The 21,795-nt window shown below is 36.4% G+C and overlaps 1 protein-coding gene across 1 annotated transcript; it reads right to left on the bottom strand.

Moving 5' to 3' along the window:
* Window positions 1-10,577: 10,577 nt before the first annotated feature.
* Window positions 10,578-11,498, bottom strand: LOC113352021. Its single transcript, XM_026595904.1, has one exon. It carries the CDS (start codon window positions 11,496-11,498, stop codon window positions 10,578-10,580), a length of 921 nt encoding a protein of 306 aa, XP_026451689.1.
* Window positions 11,499-21,795: the final 10,297 nt, after the last annotated feature.

The following is a 21,795-nucleotide window of genomic DNA, read 5'->3' as shown; positions in this document are numbered from 1 at the left end:
CAAAATGAACCTATCCTAACGGATTGAGATACTAGTCTGACTAATATCAACACACTGGCATATACAAGGGAACCAGTGGTCGATAACCTAACTCTAGGTCAACACAACTGGCATATACAAGGGTACCAGTGGTCGACTTTATTGAATTTATTCCTTTTGGTCAAATGGTCTGGTCTCAATTTTTATTTTTTTTTCATGGTATCTCAATCACTTTAATTCACCCTATCATTGGTAACAACTTGAATCGTGAGCCCCACCTAATCACTTAGAGTAACATAATTTAAAAACAAAATAAAATAAAAATAGAAGTGAAAAGGACTCAACGAAATATGGTGAAACTATCATGTTATTTCTAACACCTGAGCTCTGTGCTTTTATGAATAGACTCTTCTAGATGTTTTCATCTAATCAGATTGGTTCCTCAACTCCTACAACCAATAACATGTAATAACATCCCCTCATGCCAATAACATGTAACTAAGCTATGCTAGCAAAAAAAAAAAAAGAGAGCAAAACCTCAACACCAGTACGTAGGATAGATTGCAGAAACATATAAGATTATCGACTATACAAAAAAGGTATAAACTAGGAAGATTCTTACTGATCGGGAACGACGTCAATAGACATGGACAATTACAGTAAAGAACACCCAACAAGATTTTGTGTTCTGATGGTTTACATCAAAGATGAGGGTTTTCTTTTTTGGGCGTAGTGATAAACAGGAATGCGATGCGTTCTTCGAAAGCAAAGATTAAGGTTATCGTGGGTAGGTTGGGTATTTTGAGAATATTTACTTATTTTCGTTGTATCTGACTTTGAACGCACATTGACTAGAATTTTTCCAAAATCCTTCCCTCCTCGTATCCATTCTTTCCCTCCTAATAACAATACTCTCTAGGTAAGACCAAAGCTTATGCTTTTAAAAGCTCCTCCTCCCCAACTTTTAAAAGTTGAGGAATCCGGAAAGTGCTTTGGAAAAAAAAACTTTAATTCTTTTTTTACCAAACACTAATTTCAAAAATTATTGACATATATTTTGAAAGTGTTTTTGGAAAAAAATAAAATAAACATTACCAAACCCAACCTAAATTCCACACTTTAGAAGTAGGGTTTTGCATAGTCGTTGCCATGTTGGCCTTTGACAAGACTTACAAAGTAATAAGTAAGGAACACGTGACTAGAAGGCTGCTCAAATTATTACCATCTACAATAGAACTTCGATAAATTAATTACTTCGCTAAAAATAATAAATTTCTCTCGTCCTAACTAGGCTTGAATAAGCTATATTTAAATTAATAATTTCGCTAAAATAATAATTGGTCCCGTCATTATTAATTTATCGAAGTTTTATTGTGACAAAATGGCTAAAATTTTTCAAAGGCCGCTAGCTTCAAGTCAACTAATCAATTTTCAGAAGTCAGTTGTTTTCTTCCAAGGTTGGTGGACGCTGGGTGCAGCGTATTAAAACAAAAACATATATCTTTTTTTTATGGGAAAGGTTAATATATTAACTTAAGCAATGTAATACAGAAGATCTACAATTTCATTTTCATCAAAAATATTAGAATTAATACTCTCTTTTCGCACACGTTGGCAAAAGTGTGTTGACATGTGGTGAAGTCTTCTGATCCTTGCTTCTTTTGCAATGGAGTCCGCCGCAACATTGTAATCCATGTTTATAAATTTTACCTGAGCTTGAGGAAGGTTGTCCAAGAAGTGAATTGCTTCTTTAATAGTATTCTCCACAACCCATGAAGCTCATGTATCCTTTTTGGATATAGATTCCCAAAGGAGTTTACAGTCTATGACTATACAGACGCTAGAAAGGATATTATTTTTTAGCCACTTTAAAGCATTTACCAGGACTTTAGCTTCCGCATGTAACGTCGAGGACGCCCACTCGGAGCCTGCTGAAATATGAAGGAAAGCTTCTTGGTCTGTCGAGTATAGAATGAAGGCATATCCCATGGATAGATTTTCTTTTTTAAAGGACGCATCAATGAATATTATCCAATCCGACCTTAAGTTGTTTCACTCTTTCTTGATAATCTTCGTTTTTCGGGTGCCTTGAGATTTGGTCTCTTCCTTGATGATTGCAGACTGGATGAAGGTTTTTATCTGGTGAATTAAATAGGAGGGATCCGGAACCGTTTTCCTGAAAACGACCTCACATCTATATTTCCATATGAACCAAGTGACGATTGAAATTTGTTCCCTGAATGACGAGAAGTTTTTATCATCGATCCAAAGTTCAACCCATTTTCTAATCACATCTGTGTTGATTTGCGAATTGACCATTTCCAAGGAACAACCAAACCAAACTGCTCTGGCAAAAGGGCAAGTTCTAAACAGATGATTTTCCGTTTCCATCGCTTGGTTATTGCACATTTGACACTCAGGAGAAACCTCTGAGTTATGAGCCGCTAGCCTACTCGAGGTGGGTAAAGCTTTTTGAATTAATTTCCAGATAAACAACCTGATCCGAGGCAGAGTCTGTAACTTCCAGAGTTTTTTCCACGGGAAACCAATATCATTCTCATTATCAGGATTACGAGAAATGAGAAAGTTATAAATATTTTTTGCCGAGAAATCTCCAGACTGGTGGTGAGCCCATCTTATCCTGTCACAATCTTCTTTATTTGGGGTAATAGCTAGAATTTTTTCTTTTATGTCCTCGGAGAATAAATCATCTAGATTTTCCGTGTCCCAATATCTTTCATTATTTATTAATTTTTGAACTTTTTGCGGAAAAATATCATCTCTATCCCTTGGTATATTTAATCTGACCGAGTTGGGGATCCAATTGTCCTCCCAAATCTTAGCAGTAGCTCCATTTTTAACTTTCCAAATATAATTTTATTTAATGATGTTTAGACCTTTTTGAATGCTTGTCCAAATCCATGATAGCTCATAGTTTCTTGTAGGCTCGAAAGGGTTTGAATTATATAAGTATTTCGCTTCTAGAAGTTTAACCCATAGTTATTCTTTTTCCATTATTAGTCTGGTAGCTAATTTAGTTAAAAGGGCTATATTGAAATTATGAGGATTTTTTATTCCCAAACTCCCTTTTGCTTTTGGCCTGCACATGCCTTTCCACGCCTTTATATAACCACCTTTACCCTTTGATCTATCTTTCTTCCACCAAAAATATCTCTGAATTTTATCTAATCTATCCAAGGTTTCTTTCGGAAGAGCTAGCATCTGCATCTGGTATGTCGGGTACGCTTGAAGAATGGATTGTATCAAGACTGTTCTTCCCGCTTGAGAAAGCAACTTGGACTTCCAACCTTGTAAAGTGTTATAGTATTTTTGAAGAAGCGGATCAAAATTCTCATTCCTGTTTTTATCAAAGAATAGGGGAGTTCCTAGATATCTGTCTTTTTTAGTCATTAGCTGGACTTTAAGTATTTTTGCTATTATTTTCCCGTGTTTGGGATGGATTTTGGGGCTAAAGTAGATTCCCGATTTTTGAAGATTAACCATTTGGCCTGTTATTTCCCCAAATTTAGATAAAATATCCAAAAAGTTCTTCGCTTCTCCCAGGTCCGCCTTGGTGAAAAGAAATCAATCATCGGCGGAGAATAGATGGGAAATGGTAGGGGCGTGTTTATTTATTTGAATCCCCGATATTTTATTTTCTCTTGTTGCCTTTTCAAGGAGTCTTGAGAGGATCTCCATGCAAATTAAGAAAAGATAAGGGGATAAGGGATCACCTTGCCTTAGACCCCTTGAATTAGAAAAAGTTGGGCCTGGGGAACTGTTTAGAAGGATAGCAAAGGAGGTAGTGGAGATGCATTGGAATATGAGACTCACCCAGTCATCACTGAATCCAAAAGAGGATAAAGCTTTTCTAATAAAAGGCCACTCGACTCTGTCAAAGGTTTTTGAAAGATCGATCTTAAGAGCAAAAAACCCCTTCTTTTTTTTTGGAACTTTTCATTGAATGAATCAGTTCGTGTGCTATAATAATGTTGTCTGTAATTTGTCTCCCAAGAAGAAAGGCCAATTGATTGGGTGATAAACTAAGTCATCTGTGGAGGAAAATTAGGTCGGCATAAATTGAAAATATTGGTCGTGTTGATTTTGCCCCGAGAGTAATGAACCTTCCCTCCGTCGCTGTTAGTATGGTCACCTTCCAAGTAGTATTTTCTCAACTACTGCATATATAGTATAACACTTTGAAAATCGCACCATATATATATAAAAAATCAGAGGAAAATATTTTATTTCCAAATTCACTCTCTCTCTCTTCTTTAGTTTCAGATCTAGTTTTTCTCTCCTTTTTTTTTTCTTTTCTGCTGTTGTTATTTGCAGAAGATGAAGAATTTTTTTTAGGGTTTTATGAAGATGATGAAGGTTGATAATGGAAGACGATGAGATCGGTAATTTTTATTTTTCATCATCTGTTTTTTGTTAAATATGATGAAGACGATAAAGATCTGCAGTTGTTGTTTGAAGATTTCGAGATCTGTTGTTTAAATATGAAGAAGACGATGAAGACGTCTCGATCTGTTGCTGTTGAAGACGATGACTGATTTTGATGATAAATATCTCTTGGTATTGTTTGCTGTTATTGTTGAAGACGATGTGCTATAGGTGTTTGCTGCTCGTATTTAAACAGAGTTTTGTTGCTGTTGAAGACGATGACTGATTTTGATGATAAATATCTCTTGTTATTGTTTGTTGCTACTGTTGAAGACATGTGCTATAGGTGTTTGCTGCTCGTATTTAAACAGAGTTCTGTTGTTGTTGAAGATGACGAAGAATTTCTTTCTGCTGCTGTTGAAGACGACGACGAAGATGATAATGATGCAGTTCATTCCATAAATGAACTCTGTTTTTTTATGTTTTTATATGGAGTTCATTTCTGGAATGAAAGGTTTTTATATGGAGTTCATTTCTGGAATGAACTCTGTTTTTTTAGGTTTTTATATGGAGTTCATTTATGGAATGAACTCTGTTTTTTTAGGTTTTTATATGGAGTTCATTTCTGGAATGAACTCTGGTTTTTTAGGTTTTATATGGAGTTCATTTCTGGAATGAACTCTGGTTTTTTAGGTTTTTATATGGAGTTCATTTCTGGAACGAACTCTGGTTTATATAGGTGTTTCTGAAAAAATAAGTACAAATTAACAGGAGTTCATTTTGACGAATGAACTGTTACAAAAAAATAAGTAGAAATTAACACGGAAGGGTACTTTTGTCCATTTAAATTTTTTAAATAATTATGGATCAAACAGTAAAGATGTTTTCTCAAAGGACTAAACTGACATGGACACCAGACGATATTTTTCCCATGCCACATTGATACCGAGTGAAGCAATCAAGGATATTTTTTCTATAAAATGGATGATTACCCGTGACACGATTATCAAATTAGTGTTTCCCTATGGAAAAACTTAAAATAGGTGTTTGCACATATTTCTGGATAACACTGTATTTAAAACTGATTACAAGGGTATTTTGGATTTTGGATTTATTTAACTTCCCAAATCTAACCTTCTGGAAAATAAACGTATATTTGCAAATTAATTAAATTGTTAGTTCGGTAAATAAGTCAAATTAATCCGATATTAATGGGAGATAGATATAATATTAATAATAACAAGAAACTCACGAATAATCTTTAGCAGCCTTTACTTTTCTCTCTCCTTTTTTCCACCTCCATTCAAAATCCATCAATGTCCTATAAGCCCTATTTTTTCATGTCATTTGTGCATAAATTAGTCCACTAGTTTCCGATCTGGCATACACAGTTTCCATCTTTAATAATTAATTCATTTTGGATTATAATATTAAACTAGGACAACCGTTGTCACGGTAGGAGGGCCGACTGAAGAAGAATATGAAGATGGTATTTGTCTACGACTACTTACGTCTCGTTTCAGAAAAAGTGATATTTTCGCTCCGTTTCAGAAAACGTGATACTTTCACCGCGTTTCAGAAAAAATGATACTTTCGCCTCGAAAGTATCACTTTTTCTGAAACAGAGCGAAAGTATCAATTTTCCTGAAACGGAATGTGAAAGTATCACTTTTCCAGAAACGAAAAATTAGTCGATCCATAAACCAAAATATGGTTGAATGATGTGTTATGCATCTTTTATGGTGGTTTACATAATATTAATGGCTATGCATTCAATTTTCGAAAATTGTGCCTAAAACGAAAGTATCATTTTTCTTGAAGTGGAGGGAGTACATACGTTTTTTATTTTATTTGAAGCATGTGTAGCATACGTTTTATTAGTTGCAACGGAAAATTAATTTATGCATAAACCAATGGCTACATAAAGTATTATGTATCTTTTGTGGTGGTTTGCATAATGGATGTATATTTAAATTTCTAAAATTATGCCTAAATGATAAATACTTTCGAATTTTTCGTGAAGGTTCTAAATTTGATATTGTTGTTTGTACTCGCTGCGTAGGTTTTTTTATAAGCTTTCGAACGAGATAAAATTTATAAAATTCCAAGACACGGATTTTTAGATATGTTATATTAAAGTTTACATTTCAATTATACCCCTAAAAATATAGGATACACAAGGAGTTATAATAATTGGACTAAAAGAAAGGGACAACTTTATCTAGTGAAAAAGTAACCATGGACATGAAAATTTCCGATCTTTTTCATGAAATTGAAAATTTGTGTTAGGTTTCATTTGACAAAAAAGTGACCATAAAAGGGACTCTCTTCCTACGGACCCTTCGGGCCCTCCGACCGGTCGGCCCAATTACATTAAAGGACTGAGATGTGGGAGAAAATTGAATTTGTTCGATGATACTGTGAAGGGAATAAAGAGCTCCAGAAGTTACTGGAGAATTTTCCATGAGTTACCAATACAAGTAAATTTGGCAAGAGAGTGCAAATTAGTGGGACAATTTCGGCTTGTTTTGAAGTTTTAGAAGAATACCAATCCTGTAGTAGTTGTAAATAACTTGAAAGACCAATTTTACTTCTTCTGTATATTCACCAAGCTCACATCATTCAAAACTTATAACTGCATATTCCAACTTTGTATTTAGGAAATATAGCAGCATGTACTTACTCCATAGTCCATATCAATAATGGGTTTTATTAATTTATTGTCATGAAAACTAATACTCCCTCCGCACCACATATATAGGCAGATGGACCAATTCTCTTAGATTAAAAAAATTACCTTAAATTCATCATTTTTTATGTTTTTTCTTGTTTTACCATTTGTCTTATTACTAACACAATTTTCTATGTACAATAAATAAGGGTATTTATGAAAATATTCATCTTGAAAGTAGGACTCCGCCTATCTATCGGTACAAAGAAAATTCAAAATTCCGCCTATATAATAGGTACGGAGGGAGTATATAGATTGGAAAATGAGGATCCTAAGAGCATCCACAATCACGACCATAATTGGGAACTATACCCAAATTTGGTCTGAAATGGAGGCGTAGTGGAACTGACCAAAGGTATATTTGGTATGGATTTTTAGGGTTTGAGACTAAATTTGGTAGCCGACCGAGACTATAACTAATTTTAATGGGGCGTAGGTATAGTGAGCGTTTTGTGTGACGCGTGAGTATAATGAGCGTCTAGGACTAGACGTGAGTATAGTGAGCGCTTGAGTGTAAAGCGTTAATACAGAGAGCGTCTGAGCGAGACGTTGATATAAAGTCTGCCAAAACAAAACGTTCGTTATAAGTGCGCTTGAAATCAGGGGGTCATTATAAGTGAGCTTGATATGAAAAGTATAATCTCACTTTCCCAAACGAACTTAATACATCCGCTTGACTTTTGGACGTTGATTTATTAACGTCTCACATTAGGCGTGCAACATGGCCACGTCCCACACCGTGCGTCCATAATACGTACGTCCCACATCGAACGACCACTATAACTACGCCTAAAATTCAGACGTTCACTATATTTCCGCTCATTATTAGACATTCATTATAAGTCTGCCAGACTAAATTTTAGTCTTTTTTCATTGTGTTTCACCTTCAAAAAGGCCAAATTATTTTAGCATTTGGTCTGGCATTTGGTCTTTAGTCCCGTTTATGATTGTGGATGCTCTGAGACAATTTAAAACAAAAATCAAGCGAACGGATATTTGTAGATTAAGAAAAACCATTTTTCTTCTGCTTCGTAAGTTACATTAGACTGTTATTGTGGGAACAGTCTAACATATAGTAACTCCCGTGGGATTCGGTGAACCCATGTAACACCCTTGTTCTTGTGAACCCAAGTTACGTGTTGATGGCCAAACATGAATGGTCTTACAAAAGACCGAGAGCGCGAGAACATTTATCTTTTTCTTGACAAAACAAGTCACAAAACACCAAGGTGACCAAACTAATGGTACAAAACATCCAGTCATATTATTTTTAATAAATAAAAACCATTTGATTAAAAAAGCCAAACATACCTTTTTTAATTTTAATTTTAATTTTAATTTTAATTTTAAAATCAAATAATAATAAGTAAATTTAATTTTTATTACTTAAAAAAAAGCCAAACATACCTTTTTTATCTTTTTTTTTTCTTCTTCTTCTTTCCTTTCTTTTTCTTCTTTCTTTCGTCTCCTTCTCCCCACCACCATCACCACCAGCAGCAACAAATATCTCCATGAACACCAACAACAACACCTCCGTCACCACCACCAGCAACACCCCCGTCTCCTTCATGAACGCCTCCGTCTCCTCTACGAACACCTCCATCTCTTTTCTTCTACCTTTATGTTCAGATCTATCACCAACGGTAGTTCCGCCACCACCAAACCAGCCGTTATGTCCAGATCCGTCACCAACAACACCTCCACTTCTCCACGAACACCTCCTTCTATTTTCTTTTACTTTTATGTTCAGATCTATCACCAATAGTAGCTTCACCACCACAAAACCAGCCGCTATGTTCAGATCCGCCACCAACAACACCTCTGTCTCCTCCATTAACACCGTCGTCACCTTCTTCTCTTTCTACGTCATGATTTTCCATCAACAACACCCCCTCCTCTTGCTTCTGTTTTTTGCCACCACTACATGTCAGATCCGCCACCAACACTACTTCTGCCTCCTCCTTCTATCATCTAAAACTATCACCAATACCTTCAAATTGGTTTCATCAAATTCTGACAGTTTTGGTTGGTGAAAACAGTAAATTTATGATGAAACCAAATTTGGTTTCATCAACTTGCCTATTTTCTATCATGAAACCAAAGATTTTAATGATGAAAATTAAGTTTATGATGAAACCAAATTTTTGTCTAGTTTATTCGGCCTGACATGGAAGTCGGCGTGTTTCATCATTGATGTTATGTTGATTAAATGAAAATATGAGGAAAAATGATGAAACATAATTAGATTTCATCATATTTTTTTCATTTTGTTAATTATTGATCTCTATGAAACCAATTTTTGATGGTGAGATACAGGTGGATTGTTTTTTGTTAAAACTAGTTTTAGTTGAGGAGGTAATGGTAGTGGTGCTGGTGGTTGTGGCGGCGATGTGGGTGGTGCAGTTTACGGTGGTGGTAGGTTTCATCTTATTGTGTTTCATTTTTTCTTCTTTCTTCCTTCTTCCTTCTCCTTTCTTTTATGATGAAACCAAATTTTGGTTTCACCTGATTTTTCCTAGTTTATTCGGCCTAACTTGGAAGTCAGCGTGTTTGGTTTCATCATTGAAGTTGTGTTGGTGAAATGACAATATGTGAAAAAATGATGACACCAAATTTTGGTTTCATCTAATTTAGGTGAAACCAATTTTGGTTTCATCGTTTTTCTGTTTGGTTTCATCATTTTCTTCTCATTTTGTTGAATACTAATCGATGAAACTCATTTTTTGTGGAGGTGGTAGCTGGTTGGTGGTGGTGGTTGCCAGCGATAATGGTGTTGTTGCACGACGGCGGTGGTGATTTGTGGTGGTGGGCGGCGGCGGTGGCGCAGTGGTGGTCTTCGTCGGCGGTGGTCTGTGGTGGTGGTCGGCGGCGGACGGCGACGGTGATGGCGTGGTGGTAGTGGGCGGCGACGGTGGTGGGTGGCGACCGGTGGTGGTGTCTGCGATCGGTGGTGGTGGTCGGCGGCGGATGGTGGTCGGTGGTGTTGCTAGTTGCTGGTGGTGGGTTGTTGTTGTTGGTGATAATATAATAAAAATTAAAATTGGGGTTGTTTTTTGTTTTTGTTGGGGTGATTTAAACTAGAAGGGTAATATAGACAGTTTATGTTAAATGGGGTTTTTGTAAACATTTTGTTTTGTTGGAGTTTTTTTCCATGGATAGTGACACCTTTGGGGTTGTAACTCGCGACCCGTTTTTTTGATCGGTCAAAATAAATTTCATTGAATAAGAGGTGCTTAAGAGGGGTACCTAAACCCAATAAAAACAACCGAAACAAAAAGAAGGAAAGCGATTTGGGAATCGGTTACCCGAGAAGGAAAAAGAAAAGAGAGCGCACAAGATTGCCTCTTTAGGCCCTCTCAAAGGGTACAATAGAAATACGAATCCCACAAACAAACTACCATATTAGCCGTTAATCCTAGCATTTTGGTGTTTGATTCCGCCCAAAAGAAATCCTGAATCTTGATATCTCTAATTATACTTGCTAAATTATTATTTTTGTTGTTGAAGATCCTTTCATTTCTTTCCTACCACATGCACCACCATATTGCGGCCGGAAGATTGTTCCATATATGGTTAAGTCGCTTATCCCCCAATCATGACTCCAAGTTTGAATCGTTGTGGCAATATGATCATTGTATCTCCAACGAAAATCACATCCTTCAACAAAATAAGTCCAAATTCTTTTAATTCTCCAACACTCACAAAACAAGTGAGAGCTTGTTTCATCTTCTTCTTCACAAAAACTACATGTCCTATCCACATCCATTCCCCTTCGAACAAGTTTATCGGCCGTCATCAACTTTTCATGACAGAGAAGCCAAAGAAAGAAATTAAATTTATAAGGATATAACCGACTCCAAATAATCTCGCTTGGGAAATCCATCGCATCCGTTTCACTAAGAGAAATTACTCCATTCTTTTCCGAGTATGCGTCCAACTTATTATTATCCTCAATCATCCATAATCTAGAGTCTATACCTCCTTCTTGTATATTAACCGATTCAAGTGATGACTTTATGGAAGCAACCTCCCTCAATATAGCTTGAAAGTATCTTTCACGAGACATAAACTTCCATTTGATGCCGTCACTAGAGCTTTCGTATAATCGAGCCACTACACATCCTTTGGTTCTTGAAGCTTCGTAAACTAACGGAAATTTATTACAAAACACACCATCACCGATCCATAAGTCTTCCCAAAATCTATTTTCTTTCCCCGCCCTAACCTTGAATCTTACATGTTTATTAAAGTATTCAAGCTCATTGTAAATATTGTGCCACAAACTACAACCTTTTGGCCCTTTAGGACGAAGAGTTTCCCACCCCGTTGAAATTTCGCCAATTTTTCCGCAATTATTTTCCTCCAAAAAGCATCCTTTTCGGTTCCGAATCTCCACCACCATTTTTTGAGAAGAGCCGAATTCATATGTTTAGACCTTCGAATTCCGAGACCCCAACTATTTTTTGACTTCAAAATCGTGGACCATCGAATATTGTGAATCCTTTTCTTATTTGAGCCATCCCATAAGAAATTTCTTACTATTCTATCAAGTTTATTTGTTATGGAGCATGGAGCAAGAAAAATCGAAAGATAATAAATGAGAAAGCTAGCCAAAACACTTTTTTATAAGAGACAACTTACCCTTTTATCGGCAAACTTAATAATATTGAAACACACACAATCCGTGTGCAAGAGAGTACAACTTGAGGAAAGCATATAACTCAAAGCAAAAGTAAGATAACAAATTTAATACTAGACGTAAAGAGAACGACAAGGTTTCACAAGAACATCAACAATAGAAGATCGAACTTATGAGACTAAAGTCAAAGTTCAAGAACAAAAATACTAGATAACAACAATTACCAATTGCTGAAAAGACAGACCCAAATTAGGCTTCCACAATGGTGAGATCTTTATGATTATCTGCTACGCTATTAAACATCTCTTGACGGTCATTCTTCGAGGAAGGAAAACCCATTCCCAATATAGAGCCAAACTCCATAAGTCCTACCGTCGAAATCTTATTAGCATCATCTAAAATTTTCGGCATACCTTTAACTTTAGAGTTTAAGGTGCCATTCGGAAAAACACCTGTTGCTTTAGTTTTAGTGCTCACTCTTCTATTCGATCTAAGAATAGGTTCAAACGAAGATGGCTTGGAGCTACTTACCTCGGAATCTCAAGCGACTAACTCGGAAGTAGCAACCTCCTCCTCTTCTCCAAGGTTTTTAAATCTATTTTGAGTTACAACACTGAAAGGAACCAAGGGAACCGACGCAGAGGTGATTGTTTGATCCTGGTGAGAATGAAGATGTTTCTCAACCTCGACAGTCAAATTGGTAACTTCTTGAATCTCTGCAACCGATAGAGTCTCCTTGCTTTTCTTTGATTTCTTTTTCTTCTTAGTATTAGCCTCATTAGAAACATTCACTTCAACACTCTTATCAATTAATTCCTCTCTTTTTGATCTACATTTAGAAATTAGATGCCCCACTATTTTGCAATGAAAGCAAAACTTTGGGGCTTTGTGAATTTCAGCTGATTGCCAAAAGCCTTTTGTATTATCATCATCTCCATCTTCTACCCAAACATGATCTGGGATGTTTTTTGCAAAGTCTACTTCAACTAAAACACTAACGAAAAACCCAAAATCCATTGCAAGAGTGTTGTGGTCTACCTGGATTGGTTGAAGGCTTTACCCATAGTCAGCAGATTTTGTTATGTCCAATATTCCAAGCAAAAGACAACTTAACTCCTCTTGATATTGACCGCCCTTTCCAAGAAGAAAACCTAGAAACACAATTAATATTATTAGGTGGTGGAGTCCCAATTAATTTTGAAAATTCCACCCCCCACGTTTTCATTTCCTACACAATATAATACAAAACGGTTTTTCTTTTTAAGCATTTTAAAGAAGTTTTGTGGTAGAGCTGTCATTGCTTAATCGTAACAGGATTGTAGTATCACCATCCTGCATTTCTGCTTGGCATACAAACAAAAACATTAAGCACGTGACCCCAAACTATTATTATGACTTGTGAGTATTTCTGATACACAATCATAGAAAAGACAGAAAAAGAAAAAAAAAGAGAGAAAGGAAATGCAGTCAAAGGGAAGAAAAGGTTTGGTGGACGCCAAGACACGTATTTTTGCAGAGTGCAGTGGTGAAGCTTCTCCTCCTACCAAGTTGGCAAGTGGTTCAATGGGAAATGCACTGACATATCAACCCCTGTGCTGAGTTTAACGCCACCTGCTTCGTCCTCCAATACAAAATCAAAATCAATGTCTTGGGTTTCTGAAACAATGGTAAAGAAGTCATCTTCAACCGATTTCAATAAAAATTCGATCTCCTGATCCTTGCATGTGATTGATTCATCAAGTTTTCTCATCTTTCATCTATTGTTTAGATTATACCAACAATTGCTTACCCCATAATCGAGTTTTCAGAAATTTCTAAATCAATATTAAGAAAAAACCCACCTCCCATGTCCAGCTAATTCCTTTTGGCTTATCAACGATGTAGCCCCAATAGCAACCATTGAATCAAACGTAGTATTAATGTTAGGGTTCAAAACCAAAATAACTGTTAAGAAGACAAAACTAAATAGAACCCTAAAGATAAAATCTTTTTTATGGGGATTAACCACCTCTGCTGTTTTACTGACAAGAAACTAGTTTTGATATTAATTGAATGAATCTTATACAAGCTTGTGATTCAATATTTATAGCAAACTAATATTCAGTTTAAGGAAGCCAACTAAACAAGGAAACTAACTAGGCTAACAGAGTTTAAACAAATAAGGAAAGCTAAATATCTATGATGTTGGTATCACAACATCCCACCCTGATTGAAAGATTGCTTGTCCTCAAGCGTCAAAATCTGGAAATCGAATAAGTAACTCATCAGTATCTTCCCAAGTAGCTTCATCAGTTGGATGATCTTTCCATTTCACTAACCATTTTGTACCTGCATTACTACCTTTCTTGAACATCTTGCGTTCTAAAATAATATCCGGCTCCCATTTGTCATAGTCAACAGTTATCGGAAGATTTGGATTGACAAAAACTGAAGAACCCAATTTCAACTTCAGCTGTGAAATATGAAATACTGGACGTATACGACTTCTAGTAGGTAAATCCAACTTATAAGCAACAGTTCTAATTTTTTCTAAGACGCGGAAAGGGCCGTAGAACTTAGGAGAAAGCTTAGAATAAGCCTAAGTTGCAACAGTGTGTTGTCAGTATGGTTGGAGACGAAGAAAAACCCAATCATTAACTGCAAAATGTCTTTCAGTTCGATTGGAATCAGCATAATTCTTCATTCTTGTCTGAGCAGCTTCCAACTGAGATTTCAAAATTCTAAGTGTGTGGTCTCTTGCCCTAAGAGTAGTATGAACAACATGAACAGATGTTGAACCTGGAAGATAAGAAGATATTGTTGGTGGTAGTCGACTGTAAACTGCTTGATAAGGAGACATCTGAATTGCAGTGTGAAAAGTTGTATTATACCACCATTCTGCCCAGGGTAACCATTTACACCATTCACTAGGTTTAGTACCAGCAAAACATCTTAAGCAGCATTCCAAGGTTTTATTAGTAACCTCTGTTTGTCCATCAGATTGAGGATGGTAAGCAGAGCGACGACACAGCTTAGTATTCTGTAGAGCAAAATAAGCTTCCCAGAAATTGCTCATAAATATGGGATCTCAATCACTCACAATGCTTCTTGGCATGCCATGTAGACATACAATTTCTCGTACAAATAATTCTGCAACACAGCTTGCGGAATATGGATGTCTGAGTGCTAGAAAATGGGCATATTTAGATAAGCGATCCACCACAACAAGAATAGAAGTCATACGATCTGAAGGTGGAAAACCATCAACAAAATCCATCGAAATATCTAAGCAAATATCAACTGGGATTGGAAGAGGATTTAACAATCCTAGTGGGCTAACAATTTCAGATTTATTTCGTTGGCAAATATCACAATGAGATATAAACGTCTTGACTGAAGATTTCATACCTTTCCAATAAAAGTTTTGTTGTAGACGTTTGTAAGTACGAAGATAACCAGAATGACCGCAACAGGATTAGAATGGAATTCTTCAAGTATTTTATTGCACCAAGTGGAAGTTTGAGGCACTAATATCCGATCTTTATAACGGAGAACACCATTTGTGTAAGAAAAATGCATCTTTGACGTAGGATTCTCTTGTAGTTGTTGAATTACAACACTTAATTTTGTGTCATTGTGACACTCAAGGACAATATCATCAATGCCAGCAAAAATTGGTGCAGACAAAAGAAAATTAGCTCCCGAAGTACGTGATAAAGCGTCAGCTGCAATATTTTCTTTCACATGACTAAAAATGATCTCATAATCATATCCCAGTAGCTTAGATAACCATTTTTGTTGTTCCATGGAAGATAACTTCTGATCCAAAAAATACTTGAGACTGCGATGATCTGTGTATATCTTAAAATGTCTCCCAAGTAAATATGGACGCCATTTTTGGACAGCAGATACAATGGCAAGCATTTCTTTATCATAAATAGAAAGATTTAAATTCTTCCCAGATAAAGGTTTACTGTAATACGCAATTGGTCTTTTGGATTGCATAAGAACAACACCAATCCATTGCCAGAAGCATCACACTCTAACATAAATTCTTTTGAAAAATCCGGAAGAACTAAGACTGGTGTAGTTGTAAGGCCATGTTGAAGTGATTTAAAAGCTGTTGTTGCTTTGTCATTACACAGAAAGGCATCCTTCTTCAATAATTGAGTTAATGGAGCACTAATCTTACCAAAATCTTTAACAAACTTTCGATAATAACCAGTTAAGCCCAAAAAACACCGTAATTCTTTAATTGTAGTAGGAATTGGCCACGAAGTGATGCATTGAATCTTCTCATTATCCACTGAAACACCTTCAGATGAAATAATATGGCTAAGATATCCAATTGATCGTTGTGCAAAAATGCACTTGGATTCCTTGACAAAGAGCTGATGGGCACGTGTAACCTCAAACACTATTGATAAATGTTTTGCATGATCAGCTAGATTCTTACTATAGATGAGAATATCGTCGAAGAATACGAGTACAAACTTGCGGAAATAAGGTCGAAAAATATGATTCATGAAGCTCTGGAAAGTAGCTGGAGCATTGGATAAGCCAAAAGGCATAACAAGAAACTCATAGTGACCATCATGAGTGAGAAAAGCTGTCTTTGGAATGTCTGATTTATGTACTCTTAACTGATGATACCCATAATGGAAATCCAACTTCGAGAATACCATTGAATCATGCAGTTCATCTAATAATTCGTCTACCATAGGAATTGGAAAACGATCTTTGATGGTCAACTTGTTTAAAGCACGATAATCAACACACATCCTCCACGAACCATCCTTCTTACGCACCATCAGAATAGGAGATGAATAAGGGATCGAACTAGGTCGAATAAATCCAGATTGTTGTAACTCAGAAATAATTTTGTCTATCTCATCCTTCTGAAAATGTGGGTAACGATAAGGACGTACATTGACAGGAGGAGAACCAGGTATTAAAGGAATACGGTGGTGATGCATACGTGAAGGAGGAAGAGAAGTCGGTATCTTGAAAACATCAGCAAAACTAGTGAGTAACTTGCGAATTTCAGATGGTAATTCTTGAGTAGTAGGGACATCATTTGGCAATGAAGATAACTGAAGGAAAATACCATAATTTTCTCTACTCAATAATCGCTGCATAGGTATTGTGTCCAACATTAGTACTGAGGATGAATTGTCTCCAAAAAGCGTCACATCTTCGTTAGAAAATGTAAACTTCATTGAAAATTTAGTGAAATCCCAGATGATTGGTCCCAAAGTACGAAGCCAATGAACACCCAATACTGCATCACAACCATTGATGTCCAACAAATTGAAATCAACTTGGAAAATATAATTATGCAGCTGAACTGGTACATTAAAACAAGAGCCTTTAGTGTACAATTTACCACCATCACCTACTGTGACACTAAGAGAAGAATACTTAGAGTCAATTGGATAACCACATTTTCTAGCAAGATTTGGGTGAATGAAATTATGAGTAGCACCCGAATCAATTAGGATGGTAAGAGGTTGAGCTTTTATATGTCCTCTGATGCGCATTGTGTTGGGAAAAGTTGTTCCCATTAATGACTGATAAGAAATATTAGCATTGTCATTTGCAACCGGTTCTTCATATTATCAGTAACTTCTTCCTCCACAAGTTGAGTAACAAAATCATTATTAATGTTTGGAGAAGCATCTAGAAGAAGTAATCTTGGTTTAACACACAAATGGCCAGGCTTATAGTAATCATCACAATTAAAACAGAGACCTTTGTCTCGTTTTTCTTTTTGTTATTCCCACGTTAACCTCTTGGCTCCAGGTTGCAATGTAGTTTTCCTAATCTGTGTGTTTGAATTAGTTGATGGTTTGAACTGAGGTGAACGAAAATATGGCTTAGATAAAGAAAAAACTGCAAGAATAGAGTCTTTTTGTTGAATAGATTTCTTAAAAGCATCATCCAAAGTTTTTGGTTCAAACAAACTCACACCAGTACCAATGTCAGGTCGTAAAGCAGCAATAAACAGATCCATCAGATATTGTGTAGGGAGGTCATGAACAAAATTAAGCAACTTTTCAAAATCAGAAATCAATGCTCGAACCGTACCTGTTTGAGATAGCTTTGTGAGAGCTATATGGAGGTTTACGAATTTGTGATCAGCAAATCTACTGCGCAATAAAATACAGAATTCTTCCCAAGTTGAAGTAGGAAGAGACTGCTTAGTCCAGCGATACCACGAGTTGGCATCACCTTTGAGATGAGCAGCTTCCACTGTAACTTTAAAAGCTGGAATGATTCCATGCAAACTGAAATACTGATCAGCTTGGAAAATCCAACCATCAGGATCCGTGCCGTCAAAAGTTGGGACCTTGAGGTTGATTGGACCAGTACGAATATTAGGGATAGTTTCAGCACCTCCATTACCACCATTACCATTATTATTATGGCCATTATTAGTGCGTTGATGATGACCAGATTGGAAACCATTATCACCCTGTTTTTGTGTCTGAAAAACATCAGTTATAGCTTCTTTCATGGCCATTGCTAACGCGGTTGACAATGATGTAGTCAATGTTGTTGATAGAGTTGTTGTTAAAACTGTGATATCGTCTTTACGATTTGCTCTCATAACTCCTTCATTAACCTCAGCCTTTTGAATATCATCAAGACGCTGTTTTGCTAGAGCATCTATAAGGTTTTAAATTTGATCCTTCAAACCTTTAACTTCATCTGTTAACTCAACGACCGTCATGATAAAAAAAAATTGCTGAATTTTGATGATATAATAACCTTGCTCTGTACCAGATGTTAGGGTTCTAAACCAAAATAACTGTTAAGAACACAAAACTAAATAGAACCCTAAAGATAAAATCCTTTTTTTATGGGGATTAACCACCTCTGCTGTTTTACTGACAAGAAACTAGTTTTGATATTAATTGAATGAATCGTATACAAGCTTGTGATTCAGTATTTATAGCAAACTAATATTCAGTTTAAGGAAGCCAACTAAATAAGGAAACTAACTAGGCTAACAGAGTTTAAACAAATAAGGAAAGCTAAATATCTATGGTGTTGGTATCACAACAATTAATCTTTATTCTTAAGACGAGAGTTGATCTTCCTCCAATCGATGGACGTCGGCTTGCTGCTGATTTTCAATCCGGGAAATAGACACCTGTTATTAGAGCTTTACATCACAGATTTCCAGGGTATTTTTTTCCCTCTCCTATTTTCATCTGCTTACAATCAGGATCTCCTCTCTTTACACCAGGTTTGATTTTCTTGTTAATCATTATTGAAAATTACATACGTGTAATTTTCATTTCCAACCTGTAAACAATTTTCATTATTCTTAAATACTAAAAGATTATGAAATAAATGAGCATTACTTCCGTGTATCTTCAAATCAAAGGTATAGGCTGTCATGAGAAGGAAAAAGATTGACAATAACTATCGTATGTCTCATGGAATGGAAAGAAGACCAATTAGTTATGTAAACTAGGATTATATGCATTCATTGTAAATATATTTGTTTCAATCTTTATGTAAATTCTTCCTTGTATTCATGAACTAGTACAATATAAATAGACTTGAAGTTTTCATCTTCCATCATCACGGAAGAAACCAATATTTGTGTCTTTTACTTTCATCTTAAGTCATCAAATATCAAATTTAAGATGGTATCGCCTATCGATCCAATAGATGCTTCCGTTGACAACACACACTCTGAAAACTCAAAATCAAATGGTCGTTCTTTGACCACATCACTCACTAATCCCCTCGAACTACATCACTCAGATAATCCCACAGCAATCCTCGTAACTCCACCATTGACTGCTGATAACTACGGCATCTGGAGTCGTGGGGTTTCACTAGCTTTGAGGGAGAAGAACAAAATCTGCTTCATCGATGGAACTCTAACAAAACCTGCAGCAGGCTCAGAGGATCTGAAAAAGTGGGAACGCTCAAATTACATGGTGAGCAGCGGGTTGCTCAACTCCATCGTCCCTCACATAAAATCAAGTGTCCTTTACTGTGATACTGCCAAAGAAATCTGGACCGATCTCCATGAGTGTTATTCTCAATAAAACGCTCCAAAGATTTATCAGTTGAAGCATTCAATTGCTTCCCTCAAGAAAGAAGGTCAGGATGTCTCATCCTATTTTACCAAGCTGAAAACTCTTTGGGACGAACTCAACTCTCTGACTACCGGCCAACCTTGCATTTGCGGCCATGGCAAGGATATGATGGAACGGTTTCATCAGGATCGCGCTATTGAATTCCTGCAAGGTCTACACGATCACTTCTCAATGGTATGTAGCCAAATTCTCTTAATGGATCCGTTTCCATCTACTGGCAAAATTTATGCTCTGGTACGTCAGGAGGAGAAGCAACATGAGATTGTTTCTCTTGCTGTACCCACTGTTGAATCTGCGACACTTAATTTTCAGCGATTCCAAGATCGTAACAGTGGTACCAACAAGAGGCCTAGGCCTCACTGTGACCATTGTAACCTTGTCGGGCACACTCGTGCAACATGCTACAAGCTGCATGGTTATCCACCAAAGAAAAAAGAAGGCTCCACCTTTATCACTGCATCTCCTACAAGTGGTGAAGCATCGTCTTCTGTTCCGGCACCGGCACTCACAACTGATCAATATGCTAAGCTCCTGGCAATGCTCTCTTCCGAGCCTGCTGACACTGCGCCAATTCTCGACATAGCAGGTAAATCTTTACACTTTTCTTCATCAGTTTTTAATATAACTTCTAAATCATCCAAATCATTATTTTTCTCATCACACTCATGGATTGTAGATATTGGTGCGACGAATCATGTATGTTTTGATCTTACTGTTTTTAGTACATACGAACCAGCACCTAAGAATTTCAATGTCCAGCTTCCTGATGGCTCTCTTGCAACCATATTACATATTGGACGTTTTATTTTTTCCAAAGATTTAATATTAGAAAGGGTCTATCATGTACCCTCATTAAAATTCAATTTAATTTCTGTAAGTCAACTCACCAAGTCGTCTTCTATTACAACACTTTTCTCATCAAATTACTGTAAATTTCAGGCCCTGTCAAGAAAGAAGCTGATTGGTCTGGGTGAGTACCGTAATGGTCTCTATTATCTACGACCACCTTCAGCAGCATTAGTCACTACTCAATCATCATTTGATCTATGGCATTGGAGATTAGGACATCCGTCTTCAGCGCACTTTAAGTATTTATGTCAGGATTTTAATTATATTAGTTCAAGTTGCAATCGACCTTGTGGGGTATGTCCACAGGCGAAACAAACTCGCAATTCTTTTCCTTTAAGTACTATTTGTAATAAACAACCATTTGAAATAATACACTGCGATATTTGGGGGCCGTTTAATATTCCTTCACTTTCTAATGATCGTTATTTTCTTACTATAGTCGATGGTTACACACGTTGTACATGGGTTTTTATTATGAAAACCAAGTCAGAAACATCAAAATTCCTCAAGTACTTTTACTCTCATGTTATCACTCAATTTCAAAAGAAAGTCTCTGTTATAAGCTCTGGATCTGGAGATATATATATACCTCAATTACAAACGATTCGCTCCGATAATGGAACTGAATTTCTCTAATGAAATGAAAGCTTGGTATTTCCAACATGGAATTACATCAAAGAAGTTGTGTCCACATCCACAACAAAAATTGTTGAGTAAACATAGGCACTTTTGGATGTTGCGCGTGCACTACGTTTGCAATCTAATTTACCTTTATCATTTTGGGGTGAATGCATAATGCATGCTACTTATTTAATAAATAAATGCCTACTCCTACTTGGGCTACAAATCCCCATGAAATGCTCCTGGGTGGTCAACCAGATATTCAATTTTAAAAACATTTGGTTGTCTCTGTTTTGGACGCAACACCAAACCATCTCACAAATTTGATAACGTTCATATCCTGCAATTTTTTTGGGTTATCCACATGGACAAAAAGGATACAGACTATATGATTTGGCTACCAAGAAAATTTATGTCTCTCGTGATGTTCATTTCCATGAAACTACATTCCCTTACAGTGACATATCTCAGATGGTCAATCGACGTCACTT

The sequence above is a fragment of the Papaver somniferum genome, chromosome 2 (genome assembly GCF_003573695.1).
Source record: "Papaver somniferum cultivar HN1 chromosome 2, ASM357369v1, whole genome shotgun sequence".
Lineage (NCBI taxonomy): Eukaryota > Viridiplantae > Streptophyta > Magnoliopsida > Ranunculales > Papaveraceae > Papaver > Papaver somniferum.
Note: the sequence above shows the minus strand (reverse complement) of the source record. Positions and strands in the feature narration are given on the sequence as shown.